At 35.0% G+C, this 12,636-nt stretch overlaps 1 protein-coding gene across 6 annotated transcripts in view; it reads left to right on the top strand.

Moving 5' to 3' along the window:
- The window catches only part of LOC129749572 (probable nuclear hormone receptor HR3), a 74,399-nt gene that overhangs the window by 54,121 nt on the left and 7,642 nt on the right, over positions 1-12,636 (top strand). For 2 of the 6 annotated variants that reach the window (XM_055744592.1, XM_055744595.1), the window contains 4 exons: positions 2,066-2,323; positions 2,573-2,676; positions 2,743-2,889; positions 2,973-3,216. In XM_055744592.1, the coding sequence (XP_055600567.1) occupies positions 2,066-2,323; positions 2,573-2,676; positions 2,743-2,889; positions 2,973-3,216 (753 nt within the window). The remainder of the gene's footprint in view (positions 1-2,065; positions 2,324-2,572; positions 2,677-2,742; positions 2,890-2,972; positions 3,217-12,636) is intronic. The other 4 variants (XM_055744597.1, XM_055744596.1, XM_055744593.1 and 1 more) reach the window with 3 other exon arrangements.

Raw genomic sequence — 12,636 nt, 5'->3', positions numbered from 1 at the left:
TTTACAACTTTTCATGATGAAGGTAATTATTTAATTTTTTTCAACTATTTTATTTGGAAAGCTGATAAAATTTCAATGCATTTTGATGTGCTATTTTATAATTTCCGTTGAAAAATAACAGAGTTATGTAGCTTTGAAAAACGGTTATTTTTTATTTACAAAAAAATTTAACCGAAGCTAACTCAACAAATAAAAATGTTAGAAATCTGAAAAAATACAAGTGTTTTTAAGTCGCAAAAATGAACCAAATTTTCAATTTTGGGGAAAATCTGAAGACCCCCGGCGCAAATTGTCAGATAATAAAAAAAAATCCCCAACTCTGTTTCTTGATTTGACCAAGGAGGGTAAAGCTTCAGGTGTGTTCTTATACCAATGCACGGAATCGTTCATCTTGTGACAGGCAATCGTAATCGTAGGCATGGTAGACGAACAATTCGCTGTCAAAAAACGCTCCGTCTCCACCCCCACCAATGAGAAACTTTTGGTACCCCTTGCCAACTTTTCCTCAATATGCACCCACCCTACTGACCCACCCTGGATTTGACCGTAAGTTAGAGGTGCCAGATGTCCTGATTCATCAGGATTCGTCCTGATTTTCGAGAGACCGTCCTGATTTGTCAAAAACTCTCAAATTGTCCTGATTATTAAAAATGTGTCTTTAAAGTGTTCTGAATTGTTCTGATTTTCAAAAAAAGAACATCTAAATTATAGTCAAATTTTTAATTAAACTATGAGAAATTCGATCAAATATGTAAAAAAACCCGCTTAACCGATGGTAATCGCCGGTTCAGATGATATTGAAATGGTTTTTTTTTTCGATATTAACTTTAGGTCAGCCAAGAAGCTGCTTACGTTTGTTGCATAATTTAAGGCGTTTACAGCACCTGTATTTCGCCTTTGTTTATGTAATCTCGACAGATCTGTAAATTATTTCCTTGAATTCAGAGGTGTCCTGAAAAATCCTGATTTTTTCTTCGCGGTGTCCTGATTTTTGACAACAACACCTGGCACCCCTGCCGTAAACAGAGGCAAGCCCGACGCAATGATAGAGAAGCAACAGAGAGATCAATAGTGAGCAAATGACTAGTGCGAAATAGGGCTTGGGCCTGCTAAAAAGAAAAAAGCCTGCTTTTCACTCTTACACAGATTTCCATAAGAATGACAGCTAATCAGAGTGAAATTAGAGTGAAGGCTATTGCTCTCTCCGTTTAACACACGAGAAATCGTACACCGGGATAGCGAGCGCCCGTCGCCCATGTACATGGAATGTATCCAGTGATGCCACACATACCGATTTTTGAGGAAATTTTCCGGATTTTTTACAAAACATTCCGATTTCATACCAGATTTTTTTTTTGGAGATTTTTTTTCGTTACAGAATATTGGTACATACATATGCGCAATGTGAAGTTAAATTAAAACCAAGATAGGAATCTTAAATCATAGAACTAATTGAAAATTTAAGGTGAAAATTTATTAAACTTTAATATAATGACAGAACATAGAACTACAAAAACGAGTCTGAGTAGGTATTACTTTCATCCAGAAAATTATGAAGCCACTTGTGTTGGAATGCACAACGTGTGTGGAAAAAGATGTAATGACTTTTTTCGGATTTTCAGTTGTTCTGATTGAAATTATAAAAACTTATTATTAGATATAGGATTCAGTTTGAAGCTTTCTTCAATGCCGAGCCAATGCTCCACGCTTAAACTTTTTGTTCGAAAAAGTAGGCTTCGTCACGAAAGGGTTACAAAAAGATTTAATAAAAACACTACGAATCTGCCACATATCATTCGAATACTTATAGGTAGATATGCTTATATCCAGTCACGTGGTCCCTCTATCTGCACATAGTAATCCAATTAATCAACCACTAACCAACCCGCACCCCTTGTTTGAAATTTTATATATTTCGTATTATGCTAACCACCATCACCAACCCAATCAATCATTGGTTCACGTGGCGGGGGCCCAACATAATCCACCCACCCACAAACACTCGCAAAAAAAATCCAACCACCCTTTGGACCACCTCGGGAAATCACCTCGGCGGGACCATCAGAAGTAACAGGTAACAACCTAAGGCGAAGCGACTGCTGCCAGCAGAACCCGGTGTCGACGGTTGGCAGTAATGTCGGCGGTGGCCATGCCGGGGTAGATCCGGGCCAACCGGTTCCGGTTGCGCATCCACATACGCACCCAGCTGCACCGCAATCGGTGGCACCCCAACAACCACAACAGCAACCGATCGTCAGCCAGAACACACCGGTTTCCTTTGGCGGTGAGGACGATAGTTCCTGCGATTCGCACACCAAATGGGGTAAATCTAGCGCGGGGGCCCCCCTTTTTCCAGCGGGGCCACTGCCCTTATCTCCTCAGTGTTGTTGTTGATCTTCTTACTCATCGATGTTTGTTACCCTTTAGTTCTAGTGAAATTTATGTTTCTTATTTATGTTCTCTTTGGCTGTGGTCGGTACTAATTTGAACGCTTAGTTAGATTACTCTGGAGTGCGTCCCTTTTTCAAGTGTGAACAATCAGCTAAATAATTATTTTCTATTTTAATTACAGCGGAAGGTGATATCAACGACGTGTTGATCAAAACCTTGGCGGAAGCGCATGCAAATACCAACCACAAGCTGGACATTGTGCATGAAATGTTCCGGAAGCCACAGGTAACCATACGTAACAAACGCTTAAAAGGAAACAAACGCTTCAACGGTTTCTTTCCAAAATTTCAGGACGTCTCCCGCATTCTGTATTACAAAAACATGAGCCAAGAGGAGCTTTGGCTCGACTGTGCAGAGAAGCTGACCGCCATGATTCAGCAGATTATCGAATTTGCCAAGCTGATACCGGGCTTCATGCGGTTAAGTCAAGACGATCAGGTAAGTATACGTTAGCCCTAAGAGGTTTACTTCATTAACTTTGAACCACGATTACAACGTTTCATCCTTCCTTCAAAATCCAGATTCTCCTGCTCAAGACCGGCTCGTTCGAGTTGGCAATCGTGCGCATGTCTCGACTGATGGATCTCTCCACCAATGCGGTGCTCTACGGGGACATTATGCTGCCGCAGGAAATGTTCTACACCTCGGATTCGTTCGAGATGAAGCTGGTCGCGTGTATATTCGAGACGGCCAAGAGTATCGCGGAGCTGAAGCTCACGGAAACGGAGCTAGCGCTGTACCAAAGTCTGGTGCTCCTGTGGCCTGGTACGTATGATCTTCACTCTTGAGCCAAGTAAAACTAGTGAACAACTTGACTTAAAACATTTCGACATACAATTCCGAATCCCTCGTCTAACATCGAGCCTTGTTATTGCATAATATCTATCAAATCGTCTTGGTTAAGTGTTACAGAGAAAAATGTTCGAAACGAGTTCTCAAATTAAGGATATCTGCCGGGAAACCGAATTATGCCAAATTACTAGTACACTACAAAAAATCTCAGATTTTGTGCGTTTGATGATTTAAAATACTGTTTCATTTTTTTTTTCAAAACGTAGTAAAGGCAATGCTGGTTTCGCAGTGTTGGTTATATGAGTTCGCCATACTGTTGTTTTCCCTTGTTTTTGCGTTTCCTGTGCGATGATAGTTCAGGGCAAAATAAACAGCGATTAAAGCTTGTTAGGATTCCAGATGACGCCGACCGTGGCTCAGAGGATAGCGTTTAAGTCTTCTGAATGGGGGCATACCAAAAGGCATGCCCTCATTCAACACCTAATAACTTATTTGTCTGAAAAGATAAGGAGTCACGGTCTTAGACAAAGTTGTTAAGCGGTAAATTTCCTTTATAAATTGGCACAAAACAGTCAGCAGGCTCGGTTCCACAGAAAAAACAAAAATGATGTTGATTTTCCAGTACAAAATATTCAATTTTCCCATGCAAACCTAAAGTTCAAATTTACTCATTGTTTATTGTTTACCACAAATTAAATCATCTGACATAGATGTCTGAATGATTATCTTAATACTAAGTTTACAGAAATCTTACATTTAGTCCTTATCAATGCAAACGTTGCTAAAAAAAATTCTGCAAAAAACCATGAATGAGTTTTGAACCAAATCTAAATGACCCCAAATTGACTCAGTCTACTTATACAGTGAGCGAAACAAGAATAGTACCACTATGTGTTTTGCTTATAAAATATGAATGATAGAAACTCGTCAAAATTATCTTCTACTATTAGTTTTAAAAATTTCAAACAGAGAAATCGAGCATCAGTTGACTTTTTTTGGATGGAGCAATTGTCGTTGAGGATCAAAAATATGTAAAAAAAAAAAAGTGCAGAATAAGAAATGTATACACAGAAAAAATTTTTGACTATTACGTGTCACTGAAACTGCAACCTTTAAAATAAACAACCTGTAATTAACAAAACCTATAATTTTAAATTGTTTTCCTTAAAAGTTAACGAAGATTCATTTATTATTACAGCAAATGTCCTGTAAAAAAGTTGTACACTTAAAATTAAATATCACGTAATTTGTTTTTCGACCTGTAAAATTATGGTAAATGTCCTGCTCCTTTTTGTTACAGGACATTTGCGTAACTTACAGGAAATAATTTTTGCTGTGCATACCACTTATGTTTTTCTACAAATATCGATTTTATTTCTTATAATTTTCTGTGAAAAAGTTAATAATATTGCTTCTACGACCTATTTGACTATTTAACTGTATTTTAAGGGGGGGGTAGGGTCTAACACTTAAAAAAAATCGATTTTTTTATTTTTTTATTTTCTTATTGTAAAACATTTCAAGAATGTTGTGTCAAATTTTCAAGTCGATTGAAGCAAAACTGAAGAAGTTATAGGCCTTTATCTCCTCCTATCTAATACTGCAAGAAAGCAAGAGCAGAAATTTCAAACGCGTTTTTCTCGAAAGCACATTTTTAAAGTCCGTGGACATCGTCATTTGAAAACTACTTATCCGATTCTTTTCAAATTTGGAGCATACTTTCTACATATAAAATACCAGACCCCAACGTTTTTCTTTTTTGATTTTTTTACTTTGGGGAGATTTTACAGGTGAAAAATGGCGGATTTTTAAGTGAAAAATCGTAGTTTTTACTTCAAACAGCCACAAAAATTTCATAAAAATATTTTTAAGTTAAATAAAAACGTTGGGGTCCAGAAAAACATCTATTAAAAATATTTTGCTCTGATTTTTTGACTTCAGATGATTCTGTGCTGAGATACAGTGTCCACCGCAAATCCTGTTTTCTAAAAGGCATCCTCGAAAGTGCTCCGTCACCGGCTCATTTTTCAATATTTTTCTACGAAAAAATTACTAAATGTTCTTTTAACAATGCTTTGTATAATGCAAAAAATTTGAAAACATTTGTTTGAACGATAGCTCTAGAAAAAAATCGTGAAAATGGAGTTTTTTTTATACCCGTTAGACCCTACCCCCCCCTTAAGTCGTTTTCTAGTATTTCAAAGATATTTAGGGTTTTTTATAGAGATTTTCCTCTAGCACTCAGTAATTTAACACTTGAGCTATACTACTTTATCAAACAGCTCAAATGAAGAACATGACGGTAAATGAAGAAACAAACGTGTTGGGTTAATTTTGAATCAGAAAAAGGGTTGGAATTTAAAAACTTTGATTTTATTTTCACAATACTACACTTTTTCCAGTTTCAAGTCGTAAATGGCAGCACCATTTTCCAGTTAAAACCAAATTTCTCCTCTATATTGATTTTCCGGGTAGATTTGGGCCCATATTCATCATTTCATGGTATTTTTCCAACACAATTTTTCTGGAGTTCACGGTGAAGAAAGCTTTTCTGGATTTGCAAAATCTCACCAGCCCAAGAATTTACATCCGCTAAAGTTTCTGCTCATCTCCACTTCCATTTCCATAACAAATCATCTATTTGATTAGTTAATTTAGTAATCTCAGAAGTTCGAAGGCTTCCACGCGGTCCTAAGTACTTATTTCTTAACCAAAATCATCCACCATACTTTAACTATTCCCGAATACCGTAAAACGGGGAAAAATTGATAACTTTTGTCAATATTTCTCGAATATTTTTTCTACTAAGGGGAATGTGGCATATTTCATATTTTTAAAACAAGTACTGGACTTCTGTGCACGTAAAACATGATTGCAGAAATTTATTAGACTACTTAAAATTTGATTTAAAAATCGATTTCAGCTTTATTTAGAATTTGATGCTTAGGGGTAACATTGATCAGCTTCTATTTTGACGATTTTAACGAGTTTTCTTGATCATAAAGGATACAAAACACCTTCATAATATTTAAAAAAGCTAGTAACTGATAAACTAAGGCAACAAACTCAAATGATATAAAAATAATCATGAAACTCTACAAAATTTAACACAACACTTTCGGTGGCTCAAAATTCTGAGATATACAATGCTGAATTTCGGTGTCTCTTGGTTTAGATTTCTTCGTGGCCGAAAAAAAAACCAACTTCGCGGTCCTTAATGTGTTAAGGTCGAACAACAATTAAAATCTAAAGATGGATGCTGCTCAATTTTTTAACATTTCATATAAAATTTCAACTACAAAAAAAAAATTGCCTCCAATCAATTATCTAGGCCCTCGCATTATTCCACTTTCATTTTTTCCTTCAAACTTCACCAATTGAAAGGGATTCTTTCTTACATTTGGAATTTTCAAAATCAAAACAAGTTTTTCTCAATTTGAAACTCAACATGTAGGTTTTTAAACGTAGATAAAAATATCAAAATATATTAATTTTAAACTTAGTCATTGATGATTATGTGGAAAAATTTCATGTTGATCAAATTAATCCCGATGATCAATGTTACCCCGTTTTACGGTCGAAAATTGGTCTCAAATCCGTTTAATAACAAGATAGCCATCCACGACCTCATACTTAAAAACTGTGTTTGACTGATTAGAAAAATTTTTATTTTTGAATAAGAAGCCTGATTATTAACTCAAATCCAGCCTAGAATCTGTGTTTTATTATGTCACGTCATGTTCATGAAGAAATTAAGCAGTTTGATGGAGCATTGTAGCTCAAGTGCTGAATTCCTTAGTGCTAAAGAGAATCTCTTAAAAACCTTAAAATGCAGTTATCTATTCAAATAAAACATAGAAACAAAGACAAATTCTGATCATGAACAGTTCTATCGATCGTCATACGATTCCGTGATACTGTTTTAAACCTGAGCTGGTCTTAAGTGTTTTGTAACTATTGTATTTTAACACGGACGAAAGAAAAATCAAACTTTTAATCGTGATTATCAAATAATGGATTTTAGCGTTATTTTGGATAGTCATATGACCTTTAAGCTTCGATACAGTGCCACATATGAAAAGGCTCATCAAAACATACGTTGAAGTTAAAAAACAGTTACATATCTTTTTTGTCCACAAGCAGGTAGGTTGAATACTAGATGGTGACCAATTGAAGTTATGCTCCCTGTAAACTGTCCTTAGATATCCATCATTTTTCCCACTCGGGATATTAATTACTTAAATTCAAACGTAACTTGAGTAGAAATCCTACCGAAACTCGTGATGTTTCATTGCTCCTGTAATCCGAGATGAGATTTCTAGGAGTGCTCAGGTGCTTGATCGATCATCGACAATTCGAGACAGCAGTGAGATATACAGTGATTGACAGAAACTTAAAAAAAAATGTTTTCGGAAATGTTGTGTTGGACTATTTTTAAATTCCATCATTGGCCATTGCCATTATCTTATCTTCTTTGTTAAGGAGAAGATGACTAACCATTGCGAATTTTAAACCGTATGTTTCACATACGCGTACATAAGAAGACCAAAATTCATACATATTTGCTAAGTAAATCTTCTTTTCAGATATTTACACGACCTCTATTGAAAAAATGAGTCTGATTCAGCAAAAAAAAATATTGTTCTACTTTGATATATGGTAAAGCTTTTAGTTCGTCCGAAAACATAGCATTAAAAGTGAAAAACGACAAATTATTTCAAATAACAAACATACTTTGAAGAATTGGGACGGTCCGTTTTGCAATTCTCATCGTTTAGTATTTTCAATTCGGTCAAAATTTTCAGCCAAAAATTACAATATTTATAACAAATGGGCAGATACTTGAGAATTTACGATATTTAATAGATGACTTAAAGTTTATCCATCAAACTTCTATCGTTATTGATAAATCTTTCTCAATTTTGTCAATTAATTGCAGTAGAAAGCAGTCAGTTTTGTAGATTGATTTACTCATACACTTTGATTTTATGGATCCTTATTTTTGTAAGTACACTTATTAACTTACTGCACTTTTTCGAATGAAGAGCTTGTATCTAACCAATATTGGTTTAACCGGTTACAGCATGTATTATGAAAGAAGTTAAAATTTGTTCAGTAGAAATACTATTTTTAAATAAACTTTTTAAAGGGAAAAATCCATTAGAAGTATATTGAAAAATAAATTTACCATAAACATACATATAAAGCATGGATCATCAGAAATCTGGACGCACTGTTTATTATACCATAGCGCTCCTAGTTGTCGGATCTGGAATTTTTTGACAGTACTTTGTTCGGAAATGTTTCCTCTATCAGTGCTGAAAATTTTATTACGATTCGTTTTGTTCCAAAAAGTTACACGTGATAGAAGCCGCGAGACGAAAATTAATTTGGACACCCACGTTTAAATCCCGATGTGGTCTGGTTCAAAAATCGCGAAATCTGATTTGAGGAGGCTTCCTGACCAAAAGTTTTACAATACCACTGGTCGGAGTGAGGTCAAGTTCAAATTCGTTTTTGCTAATAACTTTGCAGAAAAGTGTTTGATCTGGCAAGATATTTGGAGCTGCGGCCGAAAAACCCCGGTTTTTTGTGAAAAACAAGACCATGGACTCCGAAATGTACAAGGAGGAGTGCCTGAAAAATGTTTTTTTTTCCTTTTGTTAGATCTCACAAAGAACCAGAAAAGTTTTGCTAGATTTAGCTAGCTGCCACTACAGCGAAGAGGTACTACAGTGGTATCGGGCCAACTGATGGATTTTGTCGAAAAGGACGTCAACCCACCCAACTGCCCTCAATTCCGCCCTATCGAAAAAATTTGAGCAATTGTTAATAAGAAGATGAAGAAGAATGGTAGGACGACTCGGGATGCAACAGAGATGAAGAGATTGTGGAACAAAATGGCCGCTGAGGTCAGTGAATAGGGTGTCCAAACTTAGATGAGTGGTTCTCGACAAAAAGTACGAAATTTCATCAAAACAACATCGGAATAATTTTTTTTATTATTTTTCCTTGAAAGTGCAATAAAAACCCTACAATTTGAGCACAAAACATTTTTATTTTGTTTACATAGCTCCGAGATAGACCCTATTTAATGCGTCCAGATTTGTAGTGATCCATGCTTTAATTGATTTCATTTGCTTTCGTAAAGGGTTAAAACATCTTTTTTTTCAATTTTTCCCGGGAACCGGAAAAAAGATGGACACACTAGACCGGAGCCTTCCGGTTTGCACGAATTTCTTAAATTTGAGTTTACACAGCGCCGACTGATCGTTGAAAGACGATTGACATCATCAGTAGGGGAGAGTGGGGATACTTGATCCCCTTTTCTTATTTTCACCATATCTTTTTGGAAAAATTTAGCAACTCGCCGTCTTTGACATTTTCTGACAGCTTTTCACTTCAAGTTTCTATGCTCCAAAAATTAGAACGATACTTGAACCCTTAGATGAACTAGAAGCATTTTCGTAGGAGTAAAAAGATTGCGATTTTTCTGATGTTAGGGGAGACTTGATCACCTATTGAAGGAGACTTGATCTTTTATTCAGGAAGCCTTAATCCTTGTCAAAAATCAAACAAAACCCCAAGATAGAATGTTAACTGACTATTTTGGTCATGTTTGTTCTCATTTCACAATTTATAGCAGACATAAGAAGAAAATTCTTCAACTTTATCTCAATGCTAATAACATTGCATACTTAAAGGCGCTATTTTTTATAATTAAGAGAAAATTAATTATTTTTGCTCTTTTCTTCAGACAATCTATATATATAAAAATGAATGTTTGTCTGTCTGTCTGTTCCCTATAGACTCGGAAACTACTGAACCGATCATCGTGAAACTTGGCATCTGAGGGTTTTTGGAGCCGGGGATGGTTTCTATAATAGTTACAAACCGCTCCGACTTAAGGGAGGGAGGGCTTCCATACAAAATTTGTAGTTTTTCGAAACAAATTAAAGTCATGACATCCATTTTCTCGAGTTTTTTTTCGTTTGGGCGTTTTGTTTTTCGTCTCCAAGGTCGAGGCGTCGCGAGCCAACGTCGTGATAGGATAGTAACCATGACATAGCATACTGATCAGTGAGAATATTTTGGCGCGTATTTCTCAACCAAGCATATTTTCAATGCAAGTGGTGGCGATAAGAAGCCTTGATGTGATTTTTTTTTCCACTTGATTCCTAGCTCATTTGTACAGCACATGGTTATGAATGACGCCTAGATGTGACCCAGATTGACATTTTGCCGATCGAATAAAACATATAATTTTTTTTTGCCATAATCTGGAACTCGGAGACTTTAGAACTGATATTCAACTGGAAGCAAAAATTTTATGAGAAATTTTTAGTATACCCTCTAAGTGTTAAAAACAATATTCGCTCCTGTCCTTGCAAACGTCGAACTTTTAAGATAATCATCTTCAAAATGATTCAATATGTTGGAAAGACCAGAAGGGGTATTCCGAATGTTGAAACTGAAGCAGATATTTAAAATTCTAAAATGTCTTTGTAAATGAAGGTCATATGCTTTGAATAGCATTCGTTAAAAGTGGAGTAACAAACAGAAATACGTATTTAATCCATTTTAAAGCCGTTACTCTGACGCATCTGAAAATAAGCTTTGCATTTACACTTGCCCCAATAAACGGGACAAATGTTAACTTAGAAATTTGTTTTTGCCAACGTTTTTGAATATTTGACTTTTAAAGAGAAAATAAAAAACGCTAAAAATTTATTTAGTGGTGCAACTGATATTTTTTTAAATATTTCTATTTTTTGCGTTAATAAATTTGTTAAAAAAAATTGGCACTGTTTAAAATCGATAATTTTCATACCGTGATAAGTGCTGTTTGGAAAAACTTCAAGCTTTAATATCTCATGTCCACGAGTTTGGCATATGGCGAAACATTGTTTAAACATAATTTTGGCGCAAAAAGGATAGATATGCAAACAGCTTCGAAGGGCGAGGATGGTGAAAAAAGCTGTTTGGAAATGGTTATTAAAAATCCTTCTCATCGTTTTTTTTTAAATTTCTATAGCTTATTTTTCAACTTCAAAAAATTTACCATCTTAAGCTAATCAGGAACTGGAAGTGCTCATAATACAGAATATTAGGAATATACTCAAAAAACTGTCCCGATTCACGTTATTGATCGGTTTTCAAAATTCTATCTCCATAAAGTACAATATGGAATAAATTCCAATATGCGAATCTTTTTCTTTCAATTAGAAATGTATGTAGACTCGAGCCTACCTTCTTCAAGCAGTGGGGAACAAAATTGTAAAAGATGGGGGAGCTCCCATGTAAGTTTAAGATAAAAAGCTTTTCAAAGAAGGACCATATTTTAAAAGAGGGTTTTTTGCGTACGGATATTTGGCATTACTCAAAAATAGATGTGACAAATGTTTTATGGAAGTTCGTAACTCCCCACTTTGAGAAAAAAGGTGGAAAATCAATTAATTTTGACGTTATTTAAATCATTATGAAGAATTAAAACAGAGTACAAATTTCAGATCTTGAAAAACAAGTTTAGAGATCAAGTTCAGTAAATAATATATACCATATTTGAACTGCAATTCGGAACTCCAGCTGCAGCTCTCATTTCAAAGTTTTTGGTTCTGAACTACGATGAGATTTGATTTTAAAAATGCTTACAAAAATCTAAATTTGAATTATTTTATACATTACATTTGTTTTTGGAAGGTGTAGCAAAGCAAACCGGGTCAGCTAGTTGTTTGATAAATATTAGTTTTTGGATAAATATTAGTAATTTCGTAATCAGCAGTCTTAACGATCAATTCAGAAGAAGAATATGCCATTTGGAAGGGGGATCAATTGTACCCAACTCTAGGGGATCAATTGTACCCATAATCAACATTTTAGAAAACTTTTTTCTGAAAAATGTTGAGAGTTTTCCATTACTTTGAAAATATGGCATTATGAAGTTCATTTTACGCTTGAACGATTGATACATTGGTAAAAATATTTTTTTCATAATTTTCCCATGTAAGAAACATTTTAAAATGATGAAAAAAGATCTTCAAGTTACATTTTGTGAAATTTTTCAAACAAAGTTCAATTACTCAAACAATTATTTTGTTAAAAAAATTTTAACTACAAGCATTGTTATTTTGCTCATTTTGGCACATTTTTCTAGAACATTTGATCTTTGTAAGACATTCCAGTTTCGAGATATAGCTAAGGAATCAAGTATCCCCAGGGATCAAGTATCCTCATTCTCCCCTTCTTAATACTTTCACTACTGACTTACGAAAATGATCACTGCAGTACACGATACACGACAAAATGAGCGCAATGACAGATGAGCTCCACGATTGATCGAGTTACTGTGCACACGTAGGAATTTTACCTCATAATTCAGGAATTTTGAAACCG

The sequence above is a fragment of the Uranotaenia lowii genome, chromosome 2 (genome assembly GCF_029784155.1).
Source record: "Uranotaenia lowii strain MFRU-FL chromosome 2, ASM2978415v1, whole genome shotgun sequence".
Lineage (NCBI taxonomy): Eukaryota > Metazoa > Arthropoda > Insecta > Diptera > Culicidae > Uranotaenia > Uranotaenia lowii.
The sequence above is the reverse complement of the archived record's forward strand: the minus strand, read 5'-3'. Positions and strand labels throughout refer to the sequence as shown.